The sequence below is a fragment of the Girardinichthys multiradiatus genome, chromosome 20, assembly GCF_021462225.1.
Source record: "Girardinichthys multiradiatus isolate DD_20200921_A chromosome 20, DD_fGirMul_XY1, whole genome shotgun sequence".
In the NCBI taxonomy this organism is placed as follows: Eukaryota; Metazoa; Chordata; class Actinopteri; order Cyprinodontiformes; family Goodeidae; genus Girardinichthys; species Girardinichthys multiradiatus.
The window spans coordinates 13,619,385-13,645,678 of NC_061812.1; the positions used below are offsets into that span (position 1 = coordinate 13,619,385).

A 26,294-nucleotide genomic window follows, 5' to 3' on the forward strand; every position below is an offset into this window, starting at 1 on the left:
ATGAACACACTTCTAAACCTTGTAGAATATGTTTACAGAATAGTTAAATTTGCTTTTGCTGGCAACGGTGGGTCCATCAACATATTGGACCTTGTAGATTAATACTTTTGGCAGTATAGTGTTTTTCTGCAAGTTCATTACAGGAAACTACAGCGTAACCTGTTACATCATAGCCTATATAACTGAGTAATATTGACTCAGAGGCCAAAACATCCATCAAGTTATTCATAAATGAACAAGAGGAGGTTTCTGACTACCTCACAAAGCGAGTGCTCTGTCTTCAATTTATAATGTGTGAGTATATGACTTTATTTTTATTGAATGTCAGAGCTTTAGGATACATCTGATTTTAAGGGTACTCATAAAATCATTTCTCTGTTCTTCCTTAAAGTTTCTTAAGCTTGTCTTGTAAGTTACACTGTATTTGTCTGTAAAGGTTTCCAGTCAAGGTGATTTAAGAGCAGAAAATATTGTTTTTGGGTAAATAGTAAAATAGTACTATTTTATGTCCAATTTGTGTATCCCTGCAGCACAGTTTACATACATGTTTTGTGTTTTCTAAAACAGTTCTTTTTTAGTCTCCAACATGAGTTTTAAGTCTCTAATTAAGGTACACATAATTTATTTTATGAATCTCAACTATTTTTCTGAAAGTAGTTCATAAAACTGTTAATTAAAGATTCTTGTATGACAACATTATTTATGAAGTATAACTTTATAAGAGAATTAATTTATAAAAACTGATTTGTCAATGTGTTGTTCTAATTCCTTTTACATCATTAACCCTCTAATGTACCAGGAATCCTCTCACCCAAAGCTTTAATGCTGCTTAAGACACTGTGGAGGGGATGTTGATGATGAATTCCACCTTCTCCATGCATCTGGCTCTTCTTATGAGTAATAGCAGCTCTATACAGATAGAGGGCAGTGTGGCTCTAGCTAAAGAAAGCTTCTCTTCTGTTCTGACTAAAAACATCATGGCCATGATGGTGTGGCTGGTCCTCAGCATCATCAATAGCAGCATGGTGCACACCTTTCTACAACATAGGTACGTATGCTTCGCTGAATTTGAAGTCATTTTTAAAATGATAGGTACAAAGCTCTGTCATATCATGCAATATTTATTATGATTTTACTACAGATGAAGAAAGGTTATGCAAACAACAATAAAAATGGACAGTATTTTGGTTAATTATCTACATATATTTTTAAGGAATAAAAAGTATTTCTTTGGAAACTATACTACAATGAAATTACCTCATTCAATTCACCTGTTAACTCTCCTCAAAGACAAGACAGTGACTATCACATATGTATTTGCATTAGCTGTTGTCTTATCTGTTCTAACATGAACATATAAGCATTCATTTCTCTCTCAGCTCATTTCCTCTTACCCTAGTCTCTTCTACGAGAACTCCCGCTACATCATGTTCATCTGCATGGTGGTCAATGATGCTCTGCAGCTCACGCTTGTAACAAGTCTGTATGTGATCAGCTACATCTTCAGGAAGATCCATCTCTCAGTCTGTTGCCTTCTGGTAAATTCAGACTACTTTTCATCAGCTTCATGGCACATAATAACTTTGTCTAAAATAAGACAGCTGTAGATGCCTACATTAAGAAAGGTTTCTACTCTGGTTTTGCCACATATGCCCTAAACGGTCAAATATATATATATATATATATATATATATATATACTGTATATATATTTTTTATGTGGAGGAACATAAAAGCAATATGTGAAAAGCAGGAAAAATGAAGGAAATAATTAAGAGCATAATAGTACAACTTCTCTGTAGCATTGTTTAAATACATTTTTATTCATTTAACAACAGACAAACACTGTAATACACAGATCTTTACCCTGCCTGATCATAAAACAAAATGTAATATTATGAAGACAATCAATGTTTGTCTTCTTTGACATGCATGCTCAGTATGAGGGATTGCTGCAAAGTCAACGCCAGTCACTGTCCACTGTCTCTACATGCTCATCCAGGAGGAGTGAATGCTGCAAGTCTCTGACTGGATGCAATCTGCTGGGTTTCCTTAGACAGAAAAACGTTTTATCCAATTTGAATAAATAACTAACTCTGACTGCACGGTTCAATGATTAGGATTAATTGGAATGTATGAACTTGACTTTTGTGAAGTGCCTTGAGACAACGTGTATTGGGAATTGGCGCTATATAAATAAACTGACTTGAATTGAATTGTTTAACTGTCAGAGTACATAAGTCCTTTTTAACTGTGGCCTTCAACTAGAATATGTATTCAATTCAATTCGGAAATACTTGATTCCTGTCTCCTGCACCACAGAATACTTTTAAACTGAAAATTAGCTGACATTAAAAGCAGCAGCATCATAGAGTACTGTGATCAAATTCTGAAATAAGAACCATTTATCCTTCTCATTATTTTTCTGACCACCACTACAACATATTTACTTCATCTTCAGGTTATGACTGCAGTCTTTACCACCCGCTCCACCCCTCTCATCCTGGCCGGCATGGCTGTGGAGCGCTTCATCTCCATCTGCTTTCCCCTACACTTCAGCTACATGTGCACAGTGCCTCACACCCTCCTTCTCATCGGTGTCATCCTCATCCTTGCTGCCACACCACCAATCACTGACCTCCTCATAATCGTCATCAAGGAGCCTCCGAGTTTCTTCCACAGTGTCATTTCTTGTGACCACTCACTTCTCTTCCCTGATTCTTCCATCTATTACAAGAACTGTGTGTTTGATGGGTTGTACCTTTCATTTGTGGCCCTCATACTGCTCTACACCTACTGTAAGATCATGCTGACAGCACAGGCTGCCTCGACCAGCCTGGCATCAGTGAAGAGAGCCAGGAACACCGTGCTGCTTCACGGAGTGCAGGTGATGTCTCAATGCCGAGAAGCAATGTCACTGAACAATACAATACCAGGAGTTTACCTACAACAAATGCAGACATTGTTTGAATATATTTAACTTTTACATACAAAATTTTACTACATTTAGATTTTTTTAATAGTAAAAATGTAGAACAGAAACCATCACAGACAAATGTTTAGGATTCCACTGCATGTAAATACTTCAGATTTAACCAAAATAAGTTCATCCAAATTTATTAAAACTGTGTATACATAATAATCGTCAGTGAAAGTTGCCTAGATCGAGACAGTTATTAATTAAATCAATTTTGTATTTTTTACGTAAGACCTGCATAAAGTCTTTGTTCTAAATTTGGTTGAGGACAACTAATTTGATTGATAAACATTGGCTAAATAAGGCAAAAATAAGGCAAAGACATTGGCAAAATAAGGAATAACACAATAATTTGTTCATTTTGTTTGACCAAAATCAATAAAGATGTTATTTAAATAAAACCTTTTTGTTCACATTACTGGGAGAAAGAGATTACCAACACATTGTGATATATTTTGTTTGTAATTATTTTATTTATTTTAATATTTTAATTATAGCTATTTTTAGTTTGTGTATTTATTAGTTTATTTTAGTATTTTTCCAGTTTTATTTTTAAGTGGATGGAAAAATCCATAAAGAACTGAGCCACCATTCAGTACCAAAAGGATATTACTGTTTTCAGTTTCTTCCTTTGTCTTAAATTTTCTTCGCATCTTTTGTACACATGAAATCTCCTCTACTTGTAATCTGACGGTTTTTCCTCCCTCACTTTCAGCTGCTGCTGTGCATGCTCGCCTTCGTGGTTCCCTCCCTCCAGGCTGCTCTGATCTCCCTTTTCCCTCAGCTGATAATGGAGATCCGTTACGTCTTCTTCTTGGTCGTCTACATCATCCCCCGCTTCATGAGCCCAGTTATCTATGGGTTCCGGGACGAGCTGTTCAGAAAGTACTGGTTCCGGTATCTGTCGTGTCAGAGTCTGAAGATCATTAGGGTCAGGCCTGGAACTTTGAAAGAAGCCTGCAGGTGAAATAAAGTCCAGTTGGAAGCATGGAAACCATCATTTGAGATCTGGCTTCACTTTTAATCAGTGCAGTATGTTGTGATTTCAAGGTTGAAGACTAATTGGTCTCTGTTTCAAATTCTTAACTTTTCTGACTGTGGAACTGCTGGATTAACATAATTTGAAATGTAACCATTTTTTTCAGAATAAAACCTTTAAATTCACTAAATCCAAAGAATGAATAAAAATGTACTCTTTTTCGCATTAATATGACATTCAATTAAAACTACCTTTAGAGGCACATAACACTGTTCATTAAAAACATGATTGCTGTGTAGCTGTGCAAATGCTTCAAAACAGGTGAACAGCTAAAAGAAAAAACAAGCAGACACTCACCACCCTCTTTATTACATACTTCAGTTCAGTTGCTTTTCAACACAAATAGTAAATCAGCCAATCACTTGGCAGCAACTCCATGCATTTTGGCATCTAGCATTTTTTTTTTTTGAAGGAGAAGGAAAGGGGATTTAGGCTATTTTGATCACACTAGTTTTTTTGTTTTGTTTTATGCCAATCAGGCCATTCTGAGTATTTTAGAAATTGCTGATATACTGAGGATTTAACTACCATCTTTCAAGTTTGCAAAGTATGGTCCAAAATATAATGGTTGTAAAATGTTTTGTTGACATGAAAGCTCTAAGGAGAATATGCAGACTGGATTGAGTTATTAGGAAGGCAAAAGTAGTTCAAATAATCACTCTCAACAACCAAGGTATTTGGAATACTGTCCAATCTCTATACACACAACACATTAAAACGTCAAGCAGGTAGGCTACAGCAGCAGAAGAAACCAGTGGAAACCACTCATGTCAACCTGGAGCAGGAGTTTGTTTTATAGTTCACATAGCCTCACCAAAATTAAGCAAGGATAGACAGATGAGTCTTGATTTGCCTATCCAGACTGTTGGTGATTGTGTGATGTTGTCAGAGACATTTCCTTAGAAAAATGTGGGGCCCTTAATAGCAGTTGAACTTCATTTGAACTCCACAGGCTAGGTATTGCTGCTGACCATGTTCAACCTTTTATGCCCACTGTTTAGCCATCGTCTGTTGCCTAGTTCCAGCAGAATAAGGCATCATGTCACAAAGCTCAAACCACCTGAAACTGGTACCCTGAACATGACGATGAACTAACTGTAGGCCATTTACAGATCTCAATCCAATCGAGCCCCTTTAGGATGTGGTGGAGATTCACATCATGGATATGAAGCTAGGAAATCTGCTGCGACTGCATAAGGCTGTCGTGTCTCTCTGAACCAAAAAAAAAAAAAAAAAAAAAATGTTTTATACACCTTATAGAACCTATGCCATAAAAAACTAAAGCCGTTCTGAATACAAAAGAGGGTCCAATCCAGTACAATCAAGGTGTACTTAATAAAGTAGTTGGTGAGTTTAAATCACCAAGTTTCTGTACAAAAAGAGAATTGATACTTTATAAATGTATTCATATGAAAATAAATATTTAAAAAATGTTAGTAGCAGACCTGGGTGTAAATTATTATTTTTTCTGAATTGTTTGACACACTTATGAAATACACATAGAATGCGTTTTTTTTTACCTTTAGCAACTATTATATAAAAGACTACTATCTTTTAAATAGCAGCCAATATAACTCTCTCTCTTATAGTTGAGATTTGACATTTGACATTTTTGGCCACAAGGTCGAGCTATCATCATAGTGCTACAATTTCATGTAATTGCGGTCTTTTGGTCTTGTTAGTGAAACAAAATAAATACTTTAATGATGTAGCCTTTATTAAAGCAACAGAAACAACTGAGGAAAGATTATGCATTCCTAGGCTACATTTTAGACAAAATATTCCATGACCAAAGAGCCAACCAACCCCAAATGAGCTCTTGAGAAACCTTTTAAGATTCTCAGCTTCCTGCTATTTGGCTTTACCTTGCAAGGAAATATTGGTTAAAAAAATGCTAATCCCTTCAGCTGTTTGTTGATTGCACGTTTTTTTTTTTTTGAAAGTCTAATATTGTGTGAGCTTTAATTAAATAAACATAAAAAATAATCTGACACATTAAATCAAAAACATTTTGTGGTGTGTTTCTCAAAATGATCATTGCTGTGTGGACAGATTCAATTCTGTGGTTTCAATAAACTTTCCCAGCGCTTAATAGTGTGATATTAGTTATCAACGGGACACCAACTTTTACCTAGTCAAAAACAAAATAAAACAAACAAAATTGATTTAAGAATATTTCTATCATTAACCACTGAGTGTCGCTAATACACCATAATACATGGTTGTTGTGGCCTGGGGAGGTGATACTGTCTGGAAGTAGACCTCCTTTTCCGGACTGTGACGGGAAAAGCCGAAGACTCCCCACTGAGGGAGATGGAGAAAACCCGTAGTTCAGATGGAGGAAACCTAAACCTCTACAGCTGACTCTAGCTTCTTTTCTCAGCTGTTTTTAGTTACAGACGAAGGAAACGGCTGAGTTTATTACGAGGAACAAGTCGTCTTGCATTCTTCTCTTTTCTTCTTGTTTCACATTTGCATAACGAAGGGTAAAACTTATTAAAGAATCATGGGGTGAATCAGACATTTGAGGATGAGGATGTTATTCTAGTGATGAAGGAGCTGTCGTCAGAAAACTCAGACGTAAGTTACAATTAAATGTTTTTTTTTCTCTCAATAAGGTGTGCAGCCAAGTGCATTTAGTACAATCCATTAAGAACTATTTCAACAGATTTATGCTTGCAGAAAACTGACGCGGGCTATTGTATAAATGTGTATATAATAGTTTGTTGTTGCATCTCTCCATCGCTGGGTTTCAAGCGGAAGTGTTGAATTATAGATCAACTTTTTTCCTGTTTTCATCATGTGCAGCCCCACGGAGAGCTCAGCATGAGCTCATCATATCATCACTCACACACAAATTCTCTGTCACTGATCCACAGTTGTTAATTGCATTGGCTTTCCTGTTTTAAATGATAAAACATAACCTTATTTCATTGTTTTCATGAGTAACCATAATGAACCTGTATATAATTGAGCTGTGATGAAAATGAGGATATGATTTTGATTTTTATCATATTTTGTCATCACATTAAAGTACTGCTCAAACAAATTAGTTAAGAAAAACAAGCACACTACTGGACTTTAGGGTGAAATAAGGAAGAACATTTTTATAAGTTCTTAATACATAAAGGCAAACTATCATGAGAGTTGACAAGTATTTTACACTAATGAAATAAGCTGGGCTGCAACTGTCCAGCGGCTTTCAGGATAAATCCTGACAGTGAGATGCAAACAAAGAAACAGATAAATACAGCTTCGGCTTTGTTTGCATCTAGCTAGGGCCGGTTCCCAATGTCAAGGTTTGAAAAAGTTGCAGTTTTAAAACTGCTGTTACAGAGTTCATAGAATCCTTTCAATAAGAAACTAGGGGGAGTGGCAAAATAACCTGAGTTTTCATCAGCGTTATAAAGCACTATCCCTTCTAAACCTATTGCTGCACACGGCTGGTCAGCTGCCTGAAAGAAGAATACCACACTATTCTCTCATTTATATGAAACAACTTGAACACGTAAATAAACTGAATTGAAACTGAACACGTAAGAGAAAAACAAAAAAATTAAGAAAAGAAAAGGTTAACCTCATTTACCAAAACACTTTATCTGATTTTAATGAAAGACTAAAAAATACTTCATCCGACTTGCTTTCAGTTAATGTGTTTATAAACCAAAAATACTGGGAGTTTTGGTTATTTACCATTTTGGTTATTTTTCTAAATATATTTCAATAAGAGCCAGGTCAAAACAGAATATAACCACCACAAGAAACCACTGAAATACAAAACTAAAACTGCATTAACAGCATCTCAGCTGTAGCATTGATAGATAACTTATAAGTGGCATTAAACTATATTGGTATAATTAATTCAACCAATCTGATTTTCAGTCTCATAATCGGTTAAAAGGAAAGATGAATTCAGAAGCTGAAAGGGGGAGTTTCTGGCTACGGAGATGAAAGCTCAGAATATGTTTTACTGACTAAATATATAACCTATCAAACTATTACAGAGCTATCAGGAGTTTAAAGAAAGGGTTCCAAATGTAGAAAAGGAAACAAGTAACATGTGTGTTTCCTCACCTTACACAAGAAATGTCAGGCTAAAATGGGAAAACACAGAGCCTATTGTGGGTCAGCAAAGCAAAATGATAAATCAAATCTTGACAGGTTAATTAGGCCTTTAACTGGCTCAGTTGAGCAAAACGTTTCACTGGTTCTGGTTCTTCTTACGCCTCTGCCGCTCCAAACACACCATACCTCTCCAAGAGATATCGAGGAAAGAGTCATCATGAGGGACTGATAAACCAATCAGAGGCAGAATTAGGGAAACATGCAAAATATGGAAAGTTTTACACTAAAATAGACATGGAGTTGTTACAATTTCTTTAGTATAGAGAGAGATAAAAAATGTCATCAAACTGTTAGTTTAGATAAAATACTATCTCCTGAGTGGAGATGTTTTACATTCAATGTTTCAAACATGTCATCATTCTATTGAACAAAAAGATGAGCTCACATTCAGATTAATCAATAGCATAACACTTTAAGGTCAAGCTCCTGTGTCACCACTGGTGTGGGATGAGAGGCTGTGGCTAAATCTGAATGTCCAGCAAGGACATTTGGAAGGGACTGGGAGGAAAAGGGTTTTTGAGTTTTAAATGCTGATTGTGTCTTTGAATTACTACAAATTTAAACTGAGAAGCAAAACTTCACAAAACATTTTTAGTAAACAGAAAAAAGAAAAAGAAAAGAACATAGAAACATTATAGGCACACAAAAAAAACTTGCAGTGATGGAAATAGACTTAAAAATAAAAACTAACAAATACATAACTGAAAAAAATAGAAAAAAGGACGAAATACTGTTATCTTTTACAATAAGAGTCGAAAATCACCTCATGTGATACATGTTTCAGCCACTATTCACAATTTTAAGTATAATTATGTGTCCCTCAAACAAACACACCACCCACAAATGATTTTTACACTAAATGTCAGTATGGTTATCTGAAGCCAGGTTATGCGATCATATAACTCAGCAAGATTTGATTAAATACTACCAGGAAGAAAGAGAAAGATTCAGGAACCAAAGAAGTCGGATCACTCTGGCTAAAATAGCACTACGCTCACATTAGGCTAACACTGGAGTCCTGAGGCCATTTTCCACATTTACCAATTAGACACTTTACAGCATTAGGGCATCCCGGTTTAGCTGCACTTTACCTTAAGCTATGAGTGCTCAGTGTGGACTCTGAATAGCTCCCATCAGTGTTGTTAGATGGAGTGTGGAGCAAATATCAGACATTACTCAGAAATAATGCAATAAATGTGTGAAATAAAACAAACAAATCTGACATTTTAATAACACAGGAAGTTAATAGCTCCTTAATCTTATGAAAGAGTGTTGTTCACTTAGCTAAACAGTAGTTTCAATAGATTCCGTCACTGAAACCTTGCATTGACTGTAAGAAAGACAGCTACTAAAACAGTGATCCAGAGGCTCCCTCAGACTTTACTTGTTGCTAAGCAATGTTGAACCAACATTTGCAAACAGAACTGGATTGAATTAAGGTTTTTTGTGGCATTACCTTCACATGTTGGAATGTATTTCAGGTAACAACAGGATGAGGAACATCTAAGAGTGAGTGAAAATGTCACAATCCTTTGCACAATTTTAAAGTTTGACATGAACGTTGTAATTAATTCATCTGATGGGAGATCTCAGTGCATAGTTTTTACTGTTAGAGTCTGTTCACCGTGTGGGTGTGTACACTGGGAGTGCAGTAAATTAGCTTGCGTGGGAGTTATTTTTGCATCTGCTGTTGTTTATACATTTTTCTTGCAACTTCATTACCTTAAGAAAGTTGAGTAAATCATATATTTCTTCAGCACTCTGCTTATTTACAATATTTTAGCATACTGATGCATTGTCTATGTTAAAGATTCAGCAATTTAAGATAAATTAGAAGCTATATGGAAAAAACACCTTTTGTGTTTTCTTGACAAAATTGAAAGGTCTTAACTATAAATTAATATCAGAATCAGAATCAGCTTAATTGCCAGGTTTGTGCACACAAACAAGGAATTTCACTCCCGTACACTTTTACATTTAAATGTACAGACTGTCAAGTGTTCATCAGAGAAACAGCCTGGGGTAAAAAACTGTCTCTGTGGCGACTGGTTTTAGCAGACTGCGTTCTGCAGCGCTGTCCTGAACGTAAAAGCCAGTTTAGGTGCAGGATGTGTGGAGTCTATAGAGATTTTAGCTATCCTTTTCCTGATCTGTATAAGTCATGGACAGAGGGAAGGTCAGCCCTGATGATTCTCTCTGCAGACTTGATTGTTTGTCTGGACCTGTCCTGTGTTTTGGATGAGCCAAACCACACTGAGATGGATGAAGACAGGACAGATTGAATGATGGCAGTGTAGAAGATGACCAACAGCTCCCATGGAAGGTTGTACTTCTTGAGTTGCCTTGGAAAGTACAGTCTTTGCTGGGCCTTTTTCCAAGCATTGTCTATTTGTGAGGACCATCTCAGGTCTCAAGAAATGGTGCTTCCTAGGAACCAAAAGTGGTCCACAGCAGACACTGGGTTGTTGAGGATGGTGAGAGGTTGTGTGGGGGTGGCGTTCTCCTAAAGTCCACCATCATCTCCACAGTCTTGAGTGGGTTACGATCAAGGTGGTTCTGACCACAACAGTGTATCAGCCGATCCACCTCCTGCCTGTATGCAGACTCATCACCGTCCCGGATCAGACAAAGGACAAAGGCGTAATCTGCAGCCTTCAGGAGTTTCACAGACGGGTCCACTGAGATGGGGTCATTTGTGTACAGGGACACGATATACTGTGCATACATATCTGGATGCACTATCCTAAAAAATCATTTGCTAAAACAGATGAGACTAGACTGCCCGCCTTACAAATGCAATAGATTGAAGAGGCTAAAAGAAAACCTGCCTTTGTAGCTTTTAAATATTCATTCGGTTGTTGTGTTCAGCTCCACATATGCATGTAAAACAAATGTTCTTTATGAATCTACTCTGCTGATGTTTCTATTTGGTGACCACTGTACTCAAGCAGATGAAATGACAGAACCCACCCTATTGGGGCTGCAATATTGTTTTTTTTTTTCTGTAACGCTGTTCATCAGTGTCAAGCATAAATTTGCCTTCAATGTGATGTACATTCCAACGAACCATCAAGGACAATGGCCTCTGTGACAGTACTTCATGGACTTACTTGCACACACTCACTCGCACACACACACATGCTCAAGATAAACATATGCACCCCCTCACACCACCTTCACCGTTCCCGGCATGATGTTGTTTTGTCAACTTGTTGCTTCTTTGTGCTGAGGGTTTTTGCAATCTCAAACTGTATCCTGCTAAGGATAAAGTGTGAAATATGATTTTTTTCCCTCTACTTACCTAATGTGGCCTCTTTTGTCATCTAGCAAGGGCAGCGCCTGTGAGTGGGCAGCAAAGCCTCGGTGACCCGTCCCCCCTTGTCTTGTGTCATGATGTATGTTTGGATGGGTTGTACTGGAATTCTAATTTCCCCTCAGGGATCAATAAAGTATCTTTGAATTTGAATTGAATTGAATGAAAAGGCAACCCAATTCATGTTGATGTCAGGAATCAAATGTGAAAGGTCCTCCACACACATGTTTCCAGCCTTAAGTTATCTGATATATGAAGTCCCCGGTCCATCCTCTGAGTTTAATTCATAGGTCAGAGTTAAGTGGGTTAACAAACAAACAAATACACTAAAAATAGGAAAGTACTAGACAGAAAATGAGTACGACCAATACATACTTTCAACAACATTGAGAAACATGTGCATTAATGTATTACAATAAAGTCTGGCTGCAAGGACTAAAACAAAATAAATAAATAAAAGATAACACAAAAGAAAATGTTACTGACATCACAACTATCCATCATAAATTCCACAAATCTAGCTTTCATTTAAAAGTTGTAAGTAGAAAGCCATGTTGAAAGATAGTCATAAATGTCCCATTTGCAGTTTCTACAACCCAAGTATTGGACACAGAAAATATGGGGCAGAAGGTGCTCTGGTCAGATGATGCTAAAATTGAACCTTACTGCCTACATCCCTACATGCTATGTGTGGCAGAAAACTAACACTGCACAACACTTTGAAACACAATCTCCAGAATGATACATGGTGGTGGCAGCATCAAGCTATTTGCATTTGTTTATGAGAAGATGGATGGTGCTGAATACAGTGCAACCCTGGCAGAAAACCTCTTAGAGGCTGCAAAAGACTTCAGCAGGAAAATAATAATAACGTATAGCTAGAACTCAAATGGAATGATTTAAATCAAAGCATATTTATGCTTTAGGAGGAACTTGTCAAAGTTGAGACGCAAATCAAATTTGCTTTCCATCCATTCTGACTAAACCTGAGCTACTTTGTAAAACCAAATGGGCAAAAACTCCATTCTAAAAATTCACAAAACAGGCAGAAACATTCCCACAAACATTTCGTGCTGTTCTACATACATCTGAATATATATGCACTCCACACCAAAAAATATGAATCCGTATCTTGAAAAAATATGTATCCTTGTCCTTTCCCATTACAATGCTATGCTACTCTGAGTCTATCACTTAAAATCTCAATAAAACACATTATAGTTTTTGATAATAATGTAACAAAATGTGAAGAAGCTCAACTGGTGTGAACAATTTACAAGGCACTGTACTTTTTAATCAGATACTTGACAATAGCATCTATTTTAGGACAATGATGACTTAAAATATTTCACATTTGATGCTATGGAAAAGGTGCAAAGGAGCAGGATTTATCTTGTAGGAATCTAGGTTACAGGGCAACGAAGACAGATTATTATATGCTTCAAAATAATTAAAACTCCTACATGTGGAAGCCTATTTATAAGAGTGAGTAGATTAATTTTGCTCACTATATGGCAGAAAGCCTGCATGTATGTTCTTTGAACTTTCTTCAGGGGGATGTAAGTTGTGTATGTAAAGCAGCTTTCAGGTAACTGCATCTGCATGGAAAATTATATCAGCAATATCATGCAAAGATGAAGAAATAGGTTTCTGACTACATAAATAATCTACATGACATATGTGTTCCTTTTGAATTTTTGTATTGTTTGATAAATATCACCTGGATAACTTTACACACTGTATACTTACGATAAAAAAAAAATGAAATACAAATGATTTTATGTCCTATGAATATTTCAATTTGAAAACCTTACAGTTTCTGATCAAACTTTACTGTAAAGTAGCAAAGTATTTCAAAATTCTATCTTTTTAGGGCATCCTTTTGAATATGAATGTTGACTTCAAGTTTTATTGTCAGACAACGGAAAAAAAAGTATTGAAAACCAACAAGAGCTTTTCAACGGTTAATAATTCCCTCCACTGAGAGTTTGCTCTGTAAGTCCACCGATTCTTGTTTGTTCTATCTTTCTTTCTTGCTGTGATTTAAAAACCAAGAAACAGAAACTAAAACAGAAAAATGACCTTTTGATGACAAGTTTCTAACTGTAACTCCTCTCTATGATTCCAGTGGAAACACATCAGAAAAAAAAATCATTAAATTGCCAGTATGAAAAGAAGAAAAAGATTACAACAAAAAAAATATTTCATGGCAACCTCATTATTTTCTAAGAAGAAAGACACAAACTTCTCATCATCAGCATGAGCTGCTGCATCCACAAATGCAGTGGGAGACCTCCGTCACATCTGTTCCTCGCTTGTTTTCGGAAGATTTTTTCTCTCTGCAGTGAGCGCAGTCAGAGCGATAGGAGTCATGATTGGACAGTATAGCAACCGTCAAAGTGTTTGTTTCTATTTCGGTAACAGAAATATCTTTTGAGTTAATATTACTTCCAAACCAAAGAAGTTAAATTATCACTTTTCAAATGTTTTTTAACTAGTATCAATCTTTAAAGGTTACCGAGTATAAATAAAATGGGTCATATTGTGTGCCTACTTTAAGCTGCTTTTGTCGAACCAGTGAGTAAAACTTTGAAAGGAATCAGGCATTTGATCAAGAGACTTCCAGGTGCCTCACTTTTCTGGGCACATCCCACTGGAAGGAGACCCCGGGGCAGACCCACAACCTGCTGGAAAAGCTTGCGATTGTTCAGAATAAGCTGTAGAACTAATCTTGGGAAAAGGATCTCTAAGTTGTCTTCCTAGACCTGCTGTCCTTGCAAGTGGTTAACTTGCAACTTTACCAACTCTGCTGTGATTATGTCCCTTTGTGGGTCAGGTCACACTAAGACAGCAAATACACATCTTAGGTCTGTATTGAAAGGGACGTCTGAAAGGCACCAGTGAAGTTTGTGTGTACTTTTAATTTTGTCTGCAGCACCACCTTTTAATTCTAATCTCTGCTGTGTCTGTTTTGCTTCAGCAAATTTCATTATGGTGAAGGAAGCTTTGCCGAGCTGGGTCCATCAGGACTCTGAAGAGGGTCTCGTTCATGTGAATGTCGGCGGTCTGAAGAGGAGCCTCTGTTCCAGCACACTGAAGAAATTTCCAGACACCAGACTAGGAAAACTGCTGGCATGCGATTCAGAGGAAGATATACTGCAGGTGGGCCCAATACTTTAACAGATAAAATGACAAAATAAACTTGTAGATGACACACAAGGACCGAGGTTATTTTCACCTTTCCTCCATGTGTTTTCCAACTTTCCTTTTATACTCCTCACTCTTATAGGTGTGTGATGACTATGACATACAGGAGAAGGAGTTTTATTTTGATAGGAATCCCGGTCTATTCCCTTATGTCCTCCACTTTTACCAGACTGGCAAACTTCACGTGATGGAAGAACTCTGTGTGTTCTGTTTCAGGTCTGTTTGATCTAACCACCACATCATCCATCATGTCACACAGAAAAAACTTTATGCTAATCAAATTTATTTGCGAGTTCCTCCACATTTCACCTGGTTTAATGAGGCGCTGAGTAGTAGAGTGGTTGCTGCGTAAGCGATCTGAGCAACAGTAATTGAGATCTTCTTGCACATGCACCAGATATGTGGTTTATTATGTTGCTCTGTAAGCAGATAAAGTAGCTGGTCTTCTGTTAAGCCTCTACTAATGTGTTTGTTCAGTGACCTGAGTGCCTTTTCTTTCTCAATTAAAACTAAAGTATGGAAGTCAGAAAAACACACAGATGACCTCGGTAACTTTATCATTATAAATAACTAAAATAACACCAAATTATTAAGTGATTCTTGACTACTGTTTTTGACTAAGGTTTTTACTTATTATTTCAAATATGTCAAGTGGATTTGGCACCTTTTTCCCCTATAAAGCCAGGAGATAGAGTATTGGGGCATCAACGAGTTCTTCCTGGACACCTGCTGTAGTTACCGTTACCACGACCGCAAGCTGGAGAGAGGCCGACACCGCAGCTGGGATGACGAGAGTGACGTCAGCAGCGTTGACACATCTGTAGACGAGATTTCAGATTTAAACAAGTCAGACATCTTGGTGCTCTTTGCAGTATATGTAAATTTTGAATCTGGCTCTGAAGATCCCCTTAATTGGTATCATCCTCCCTCCTCACAGGGACATGCAGCATTTTCAGGAGGTTCGCTATGGGAACATCAAGAAGTGTTTGTGGCTTACACTGGAGAACCCAGGGTACTCCATCCCCAGCAAGCTCTTCAGTCTTCTCTCCATCGGAGTGGTGCTCACATCCATCACCACTATGTGCATTAACAGCATCCCAGAGTATCAGGTTGGTGCGGAAGAGCTTGAAAGATTAGATGGCCATGCTTCTGATGGAAAGCCACTTTTAGTATCATATCTATTGATTTACAACTCCAAAATTCTCAAGGGCAATTGAAGTGCTCATCTGTACTCCTCAAAATTTTCCTCAATAAACTTTTAATATTTTAACATTCTGTAATCTAAATCAATGTTATCTCAAATTATCTAACGTAAAGTTCATATTTCAACTTCCTTTTATAACAAAACCAAGTTTTAAAAAACTGTCTGTGGCTTGATTTGCTCAAAATACTACACAGCCATCATACATTAGCACTCTACTACAGTCTTAATTTACTGAAGATGTTTCTTTGCGGGATTCTTTCCTTCTGCTTGCAGGACCTGTCTCTTTCGGAATAATCATTCATCATGAAATCTAAATGCTAATTATTTTTTGAGCAAGAACATTATGGGAACATGCTGGGAACTCACACCTACACAAACTAGGGCACTGGACTGTTTAATTATCTTACTAGCAGTTAGTCTGGGGCACTAGTTCATCCTATGTGGACAATGTCATTGTGACTCATAGGTTCAGCTGGCCCAATAGTCATCTAGTTGGCCTGTAAATCTCCAGGCTCAGTTTTCTTAGATTTTTTTTTTTTTTATCTAGGGTAGTTTCCTGGCCCATTATTTATCCCTCTCACCTCATCTAACAGGGTAAAAACATAAAAAACCCTGGTAAAATTTTACCCCAGAAAACAGGCCTAACTGGGAAGTAGTACTGTTGGTATTACCCTGAACCTCTGGGATGGAGCTTTGTGGAGGAAAGAGTGCGAACCATTCCTGATTGGTTGAAACTTGCCAGGATTATGTCGCAATCATTCCAGTTTAAACTCCTTTAGAGATAACTGTAACTAACTATAATATACTTTAAATCATGTACTTCCTACCGTTGAGGCTGAAGTGTTTTACAGTGGCTTTATTTATTAAAAATCAGCTTATTTTGTTAGTTATAGCTGTAGAACATCGGGCTGTTATACTAACAAGAATTGAGAAACAGTTCATTTCTCCTCTGAAATAGACGTGAGTGAAGGTGGAAGTCAGCACCAACAAAACATCCAAAATTTGATTCAGTTGCACCTTTGGAGTGAAATTACACAAGTTGCAAGCCTATTTCAGATCATCTATTTGTTCTATGATCTAGACATAGATCATGGAATCCATTTTTCACCTTGTGATCAACTGAAAGGTCCCAACAATGAATGGGGGCTTGAAGTTGACCCACCAAAATTATCCCAATGATCCACTTCAGGATGTAGCCCTACACTATCAGCATCCATAGGTTATATGAACAGCACTGAAGTGGAAACACGTAGAAAGGATAAGCTAGGGCATATTAAGGGTTCAGGGTAATTTTGTTCTCCAGGAGAAAGATACGGTGTAGCATATTGTAAGCCCATCTTTTTGATGCTCAAGTCCTTTGAGTTTAAAAATTTTAGATACACTGTGATGTCATTTTAAATAAATGGTTGGGGTGAGTGTGCTGTTAAAAATGCAGTAATGATTTGAAAATGCAAAAATGAAATTCTCAATGAATTCTCAAAAGTTTAAATATCATAGTTTCAAACAAGTGAAAGCAGCTAGAGTTCAGTCAGACTGCATAAATAGGTATTAATGTCCAAGAAAAACCATGTATTGCTTTGCTAAGTGTCCCAAATGAAAGCACATCATGGCAAGTGATTGCTAAGATAGAAATTAAAGATTTTATATTGCAAGAATAAAAAGAAAAAAAACAAAACAAACAGCCTATTGTTGTTAAGCTAAGTTATTACCTAATGTTGTTTAATAGATAGTATGGTGAATAAAAATCAAAGTAAAACAATAATACTTGATATGTCATACACTTTGACTGATGGACAATATGCCTTTATTTTTTTTGAATAGACTTTTGACTCAGATGAAAAGTTGATCCATGACCCAACCACACAGGCTCTTGAGGTATTCTGTACGTGCTGGTTCACCTTTGAGGTGAGGACATAGAAACAAAATATTTTGTTATGCAGGTGATGTATGCAGGTGAAAACCAGATGCTGCTGTCTGTTTCTGATCTCAGGTTGTGGCACGTCTGCTGCTCGCTCCAAACAGGAGGAAGTTCTTTTATCACCCACTCAACATTATCGACCTGGTGTCTGTGGGTCCCATCTACATCACCCTGATCTTTGACATAGCTGTGGGATCCGAGTCTGAACTGGGAGGCCTGGGGCGACTCATACAGGTTACTGGTGTAACCCATTCTTACTGTCACATTAGAGAGCAGGAAAAAAATCAGCATTGTGTTGGATTTGATTTCTGTTCAGCAAAGTGGATGACATTTTTGGAAAACAGTGTTTTTTGGGTAAAAATATAAGGTGGTATATTTCTTAATTCTGGATCAGCAAAGTGACAGATACATCACTTGCAGGCAGGGGAAGTGAAGCTTGAAGCTTCTAATTCAAACAGCAAGATTGGTTTTAGACTTTTAGATTAAACCAATAGGTAAGTTTTTGCCTCTACAAACTGGACTGTAGTGTGTACACCATGACATCAGCCAGCATATTTGGCACTAAAAGCCCCTTTAAATCATTATAAGGTAAGCATCTTAGTAACAGTAGAAACTGTTTCTAATTTAGGAAAATAGTGGAACTTGTAATATGGCCTCATTATTGTTCATCTCCACGTGACTATGTGACTAAAGTCACAGAAACATTTTCTTTCTATGAGACACATTGTATCACACATGGACATTTTTGTATCTCCCAGGTGTTCAGATTAATGAGGATCTTCAGAGTTTTGAAGTTAGCCCGACACTCTACAGGTCTGCGCTCCCTGGGAGCAACACTTCGGGTGAGTCAGTGTCTTTCCACATAGTTATATAACTCAAAACGTTGTGGCACAGTAGCTTGAGAACTTTTTGCAGATGCATCCTTCAACATTTAATAGATATTAAAAGATGTCATTGACAGGCCCATGTCAGTGAATTAAACTATCATTAAAAAGTTTTTTTTTTAGTTCTTCAAATTAAATTTGGATCTCATGTACAGGGGTTGGACAATGAAACTGAAACACCTGTCATTTTAGTGTGGGACGTTTCATGGCTAAATTGGACCAGCCTGGTAGCCAGTCTTCATTGATTGCACATTGCACCAGTAAGAGCAGAGTGTGAAGGTTCAATTAGCAGGGTAAGAGCACAGTTTTGCTCAAAATATTGAAATGCACACAACATTATGGGTGACATACCAGAGTTCAAAAGAGGACAAATTGTTGGTGCACATCTTGCTGGCGCATCTGCGACCAAGACAGCAAGTCTTTGTGATGTATCAAGGGCCACGGTATCCAGGGTAATGTCAGCATACCACCAAGAAGGACGAACCACATCCAACAGGATTAACTGTGGACGCAAGAGGAAGCTGTCTGAAAGGGATGTTCGGGTGCTAACCCGGATTGTATCCAAAAAACATAAAACCACGGCTGCCCAAATCACGGCAGAATTAAATGTGCACCTCCACTCTCCTGTTTCCACCAGAACTGTCCGTCGGGAGCTCCACAGGGTCAATATACACGGCCGCGCTGCTATAGCCAAACCTTTGGTCACTCATGCCAATGCCAAACGTCGGTTTCAATGGTGCAAGGAGCGCATATCTTGGGCTGTGGACAATGTGAAACATGTATTGTTCTCTGATGAGTCCACCTTTACTGTTTTCCCCACATCCGGGAGAGTTACGGCGTGGAGAAGCCCCAAAGAAGTGTGCCACCCAGACTGTTGCATGCCCAGAGTGAAGCATGGGGGTGGATCAGTGATGGTTTGGGCTGCCATATCATGGCATTCCCTTGGCCCAATACTTGTGCTAGATGGGCGCGTCACTGCCAAGGACTACTGAACCATTCTTGAGGACCATGTGCATCCAATGGTTCAAACATTGTATCCTGAAGGCGGTGCCGTGTATCAGGATGACAATGCACCAATACACACAGCAAGACTGGTGAAAGATTGTTTTGATGAACATGAAAGTGAAGTTGAACATCTCCCATGGCCTGCACAGTCACCAGATCTAAATATTATTGAGCCACTTTGGGGTGTTTTGGAGGAGCGAGTCAGGAAACGTTTTCCTCCACCAGTATCACGTAGTGACCAGGCCACTATCCTGCAAGAAGAATGACTTAAAATCCCTCTGACCGCTGTGCAGGACTTGTATATGTCATTCCCAAGACGAATTGACACTGTATTGGCCACAAAAGGAGGCCCTACACCATACTAATACATTATTGTGGTCTAAAACCAGGTGTTTCAGTTTCATTGTCCAACCCCTGTATTACGTATGGGGTGATATGTTTCAACGATTTATTTCTGTTAATTTTGATGGCTATGGTTTATAGCTAATAAACGTAAAATTCTGTTTCTCATAAAATTTTAACTGTTTTTGGGTCAGGGGTTAGGTTTAGGATTAGGGTGCGAACTGTGTTTAGATTAGGTTTCGGGTAGGCATGTCCTGGTAATGGATAGGTTTCAGGGTTAGGCCATAGAATAAATAGACAATGAAGGGAAGTCAATGCAAAGTCCTTGTAAAGACAGAAATAAATAATAAGTCTGTGTGTGTGTGTGTGTGTGTGTGTGTGTGTGTGTGTGTGTGTGTGTGTGTGTGGTGGCTCTTGAAGCACTGACTCTAGCTGCAGTCCACATCTTGCTTCACAGTTCTCTTTGGGCTGTGTGTATCTCTGCTGCCTGTATGTCTTTTTCTGCCACTCTATTAACATGCTTTCTGCAGCTTACGCTCTGCTGGACAACTGTTAGGTTAGCAGGCTTTCCCGTGATTGTGTAAGCCATAACATGCTCATTTCTGTTATAAGAAAATCCTTTTTTATTGGTCTTATGTAAGATTCCAATTATGTGTGAAACAGATAGTTGGGTATTCATTAATTCAAGCAATAGTCAACAAATTCAACTAATAGAAACTCTTGAAATACATCACTGTGTGTAATGTATGGTAACAGGTTTCACCTATTTACCTGAAATAAACTAACTTTGCAATGATATTTGTATTTACTGTAATACACCTGTATTAAATCCCACACATTCAAGAAGGGAAACGACATAATTGTGCCTCTTTAAAAGATGTGTTTTAAATGACTGTGAATTTAAATAGATTAGAAATGTTGAGGGCAATAAAAACTGAAGGATAATACACTGAACTTGTCTGAGACTGACCTACAGGTTTCAGTCCAACATAATGAGCTAATTTAACTGCAGTACTGTGCAAAAATCTTGAGATAAGCTGACACTAAACACTTTTTCTTGAGCAGATTGTTAGAAGCTGCACATGCTTGCCTGTGTACACAGGTTTAATCATTCACAGACTGGTTGCATTCATCTGACCCCAGCTTTTTGAAGGTCTGGTAGACTCTGCTGCTTTTTCCTCAGCCCAATTAGTGGCCATTGCAGTGGACGATTTAAATAATTATACAAGAAATAATCAACTTTAATTCAAACCCTCCTGAAACTAAAATATTTATTATTCGATACCAGAACTGCTATAATCTTCTCTGTATTTATCTATTAGCTTAATAGAAAAGGGTCTGTCTGCAAACATTGGACTCCTAATGAACAACTAATATTCTCTGTAAATCAAACACTGTTGTTTTGCCTTGTGTCATTGTTCGATAAAGTCTTAAAGAAAATTTGCAAGTGGGACCAGTAAAGACATTCTAGAGAAAGATGCTGAATTTAAGGCTGTTTTCAGCAGTTCAGTCATTCGTTTCAGCATGTTAGAGTCATGGTGTCGCCATCTGAATTAGAAAGAGACTCTCATCACTGCAGGCAAGATTAATAGTTAAATGCTCTAGGATGCAAAATGGGATAAAATCTTCCTAAAGAAATTGTTAAACTTTTTGAATGCTCCATGTCTCCAGGATTTGGATGTATTCAGATTTAATTTAAAGTAAGAAATACTTTATTAAATTAACTGATTTATCAGCATCAACAGTGATTGTTGAGTTTATTTTATTTTATTTTTATTAATAATTACTTTATGAACCTAAAATCCAGACACATTCCGAGTTTAAGAAATTTAATTTTGGTAAAATACTTCATTTCCAAATCAAAAGAACAAACAGCAATATGTAAACTAACTGGGTTAATAATTTTAAATGCACTCACACTAAATAGTGTGTAAAAATAATTTTAACTAAACAGCCTTAATTTTCTCAATCCATCGTCAAAGGAATACTAGAAAAGACAATCTATCAAAGTTTTAGCCTTTAAACTCCAAAGTATTTTTTATCTTTCACTTACAGAGAAGAGAATAGGAACAACAAAAATCCATCTGCTATATTTAGCAGCAGGCAGTGTAGCATTACCGCATCCAAGTAATGTACGAGTCCAGGCTGTATTTTATTTTTAGTTGACTAAATTGACTGAGGATGTTCTGTGTTTTCCCAGGAGAGAGACTGAATTACACAGCAGTTCGAATAAAATGTCAGTGTTGATATCCTTTCATTTAAAATATGACTCTTGACATTTTTCCATGATGCACAGCATGAAAAGGGTCTTTCTGCTTTACTTACATACTAAGTTCCAATGAAACAGCATTTCTTCCTGGATATTTAAAACGTTTCTCAGCTCAGATGGCCTGGTTCTTTATATTTTTGTCAATGTTGGCAAACTTTGAATGGCTTTATGAGAAACTTATGGCATGAGATAAAAGACTTTCTCACACAAGGTGGTCCGTCAATCAGGCAATTAATCAATCAATGGCTGTTCAGGCATATTTGTGAATATAGAAACAGGAAAAACAGCAGGTAAACCTCTGCCAAAGTGTGTTTTCTAATTGTTCTACAGAATGTGATTTCTAACTCCTCCCTGTTGTATCTGCAGCACAGTTACCGTGAAGTGGGGATACTCCTGCTATATCTGGGTGTCGGGGTGTCTGTCTTTTCTGGGATTGCTTACACCGCTGAATGTGAAGAGGTAAAGTTTAAGTGATGTTGAATAGTTTAGAACCCATGTGTAATATTATGGTACATATTCTATGAATATATGTAACATGTACATTTAGTTTATTGTAAACAATTTAATTTACTGTTCAACATCAACAGTTTGTTTTGACTTTGCCAGCAGGACAGTATGTTCTCCTCACCCCCCTGGTTGATCTAGGTTTAAGTATTTGTGGCACGGAGAGTAATGAGTGTTTCCAAAGGCAATCAGCTTTGTTAGAGTCAGAGATGTTATAAATTCTGGTATTTCCTCTTCATCATCAACTTAAAATTTGTTCATGATCATGCAACCTTTAAACTGATGGCATAAACCAAAGGTCTAACAACTATATTGAGTTCTGTTCAGTTAATATAGCAGTAGTTCAACACAAATGCCATTTCAATGCACTTTACAAGGAAAATAGGTCCAATGCATATCAAGTTACATAAACTTAGTCCAAATTCAATTCATATCAGTCCAATCAATCAGTCAAAGCACCATCCAATTACATAGACCGTAAACATATAGCCAGAGACACAAAGGAGGATTTTAGATCACAGATGTGGGATGCAAAATGGCAAATAGAGAACTGACCTTGAACCAACCTTATTTAAAAGATTTGGATACTTGCTGTAAAGTAAAATAATGTTGGATAGCTATTATCCTCTGTTTTAGGCATCCATTTGTACCTGTTTCAGGACGTAGGTTTGGACACAATCCCGGCCTGCTGGTGGTGGGGAACTGTCAGCATGACCACGGTGGGTTATGGAGACGTAGTGCCTGTCACAGTGGCTGGAAAGTTAGCAGCCAGTGGATGCATCCTGGGCGGCACTTTGGTGGTGGCTCTGCCCATCACTATCATCTTCAACAAGTTCTCACACTTTTACCGCCGGCAGAAAGCTCTGGAGGCGTCCGTGAGGAACAACAACTGCAAGAGGATCAAGGTGATCTGCGAGAACGAGCCGGAGGATGAAGAGGAATCAGATGGTGACAGTCGCTGCCTGGATGATGATGATATTGATGACATTGAAGATGACATTGATTTTGAGGATGAAGGAGGAGTGATAAACTACAGCTATGTGGAGCATCCATCTTACACATCGACAATGAGAAAGAAGGAGCTGTATCAGCTGTAAAGATCTGAAACTTTATGACAGACACTATTAACCTAAACTCGGTGGACTACATATACCATGAGGACAATACGTGACACTAGTTTGATTAGAGTTTGATGCTTCCAGATCATTTAGGTGAAGGAGACGGGTCGTAACTGGGGAATACAGGGAAGTAAGCATGAATTTTGGGGCTTCCATGAATTGTAATGTGTTGCCACTGAGCGTACATGTGGGCTGTTTCAGGACTGAATTTTACCTTTTGGTTTTATTGCTCTGCTTGTTGAAAATGAAAGTAAAAACCAATCAAAGGAGAATGACAGACCATATCAAAGTCAAACCGTACAAAAGAACTGAATGTATGTGGAAAAGCATGCTGTTCAGTAATGTAAATAAAATACACCATAGAAATACTTTAATAACATAGAAGAAGATGAAGGACATATTTAACAGGCTAAAGTCCATAGTTGCAAAATTTGCATCAGCTAAACAGGTAAGTTAGCGTCACCTGAGAGATAAATTGTTTATCAGAAAATGCAAACACAGGTGACATAAAGAACAGTAAAAAAGTGTTGGACATGAAGATTATAAACTTTTAACCATAAATGTTTGGCACAAAAGTAAGATAAGTTGTGTTTGATTATTTCTTTGTTGTCACAATGCTCTAAAGCATTGAAAATGCTCATTATTTCAAATTAAATGGTGCCACATTTGTAAGGAAAATGCATTTGTGGGTTGAGCAGCAGAGTTTAGTATGTGGGTTGCTCCCATGAAAAACTCGCCAAATCCTCTCTGGCTCTCTGTATTCTGCTACAGACTCGTGTTTGGTGTCACTTATTGCTTTAAATAATGTAGGTTTAAAGAAACAAGACATATTAGCTATTTGACAATTAATTCACTTGCCAAACAAGGGCCATAAGAGTGTGTGGGAGAACTGTACACAACCACAAATGCTTGGTCACACACTGATGTGGGATGACTTCCAATTCCTGAACTAGCACTTTTCACAGGGCAGGTAATGTGGTTGTGTTGGTTATTTTGGCATGAACAAGTCCAAGCTGATTCCAAACATGTTTGATGGGGTGGAGGTAGGGACGTCCAACAGGCCATTCTATCCTTTCCACTCCAAAGTTCTAGAGTTTGTTTCTGATCAACCTTGCTCTCTGTCCAGGACAAGCGTTATTATCTTAGAGGAAATAGTTCAGTGAAGATCTGGGATTGCCACTGGCTATAGAATTTCATCATATTTTTCTCTATTAGAACTATCTCCATTGTGAGGAAGATGCCTCCACCAAAAGGTGTTTGGCATTGGAGGATATTTGGCAAGGTTTTATGGGTATAACGTATTTGACAAACAAAGGCATTTTTCTCACAATTGTGAGAACATTTAAGAGGAAATAAACAGGAAGACCCTCAAACTCCAACTTTTTTCAAAATGTTTCAACATTTGGACACCACATTGAAATGGTCTGACTTCAATTAGACACTTTATCCTCCTGCACGATACCCTAAATGTATTACTAAAACAGCTTGTAAAAGATCACCCAAAATCAGCACTGATAACATATTCTACAAGTAATATTTGCATGTTAATAACAAATAGTGTTGAACTATGTAATTGTTGCCCTTTCATGTTAATTTCTAGGATGTAGTTTCACCTTTCTATTACCATTCATCTTTGCATTACTTGAGACACTCTCTACATGTAATTTTAGGAGGTATTTTGAACAGTTAGCAGCATGCCTTTGTTAGACTACCTCTTGAATTCCACACAGCAGCTCTCTTTTCACCTCTGCAGATAATCCCCGTAAGAGAGCAGTGTTTTTAGGGAATGGGGTTATGGAGTGATGATGCTCTACTCCTGAATGTGCTCTCTCTTCCTTATGCCAACACTCCCTTTTACCCTACCATGGCAGCTGCTCACAGATAAGCCTGGGAGAAAGTTGTAGTCTTCATTTTAATAAAGTTTTCATGATTTGTTCCTCTTCCGCTGATTTATTTAACTTGGGTAGGTGAAGGGGGACACAATCTCAGTGGTATTTTAGCATGGTGAAGTCAATAAAGAAGCAACAAAAGACATAAAGGACTACAAGTCTGCCTCTCACTTTAGTGTATTTTTGAAAACAGAGCTATCTCATTTAAGACTGTGTGCATCCCCTTTCCCATGCTCAGAACAGTTTTCTCCAGAAACCTTTCCTTTGTTGTTTGCAATAAACATTTGTAATTCATTTCACCTTACAGATGCTTGCCTGCACCCCCAGGGTCATAATAAGTTTCAAGAGCCATCTTCCCTATGGTCATTTAAATATTAACAATCCTTCTTTTGATTATTTTTCAGATTTTACGGGCTGTCCAGACATGATTCTAAATTATGTCTTTAACCAAATTTGAGAAATGATTTGATAAAAGTTCATAAACACGCTTTTTTTCCCCTA

The 26,294-nt window shown here is 37.6% G+C and overlaps 2 protein-coding genes across 4 annotated transcripts; both read left to right on the forward strand.

The window, feature by feature from the left end:
- The first annotated feature begins 1,078 nt into the window (after window positions 1-1,078).
- Window positions 1,079-4,145, forward strand: LOC124857320 (odorant receptor 131-2-like). Its single transcript, XM_047348535.1, has 3 exons — window positions 1,079-1,538; window positions 2,461-2,886; window positions 3,692-4,145. The coding sequence occupies exons 1-3, from the start codon at window positions 1,428-1,430 to the stop codon at window positions 3,941-3,943; spliced, it is 789 nt and encodes a 262-aa protein (XP_047204491.1). The 5' UTR covers window positions 1,079-1,427; the 3' UTR covers window positions 3,944-4,145.
- Window positions 4,146-6,337: 2,192 nt separating this feature from the next.
- si:dkey-43k4.5 (potassium voltage-gated channel subfamily S member 2) lies at window positions 6,338-25,840 on the forward strand. 3 transcript variants are annotated; one of them, XM_047346604.1, is made up of 11 exons: window positions 6,338-6,595; window positions 14,434-14,615; window positions 14,743-14,876; window positions 15,342-15,506; window positions 15,598-15,769; window positions 17,686-17,769; window positions 17,855-18,016; window positions 18,541-18,624; window positions 22,649-22,741; window positions 23,446-23,505; window positions 23,644-25,840. In XM_047346604.1, the coding sequence occupies exons 2-11, from the start codon at window positions 14,445-14,447 to the stop codon at window positions 23,881-23,883; spliced, it is 1,365 nt and encodes a 454-aa protein (XP_047202560.1). In that variant the 5' UTR covers window positions 6,338-6,595; window positions 14,434-14,444; the 3' UTR covers window positions 23,884-25,840. The 3 variants fall into 3 exon arrangements, with proteins under 3 accessions (XP_047202560.1, XP_047202557.1, XP_047202559.1); XM_047346601.1 differs by having other exon boundaries at window positions 23,446-25,840; XM_047346603.1 differs by lacking the exon at window positions 6,338-6,595 and adding an exon at window positions 9,539-9,649 and having other exon boundaries at window positions 23,446-25,840.
- Window positions 25,841-26,294: the final 454 nt, after the last annotated feature.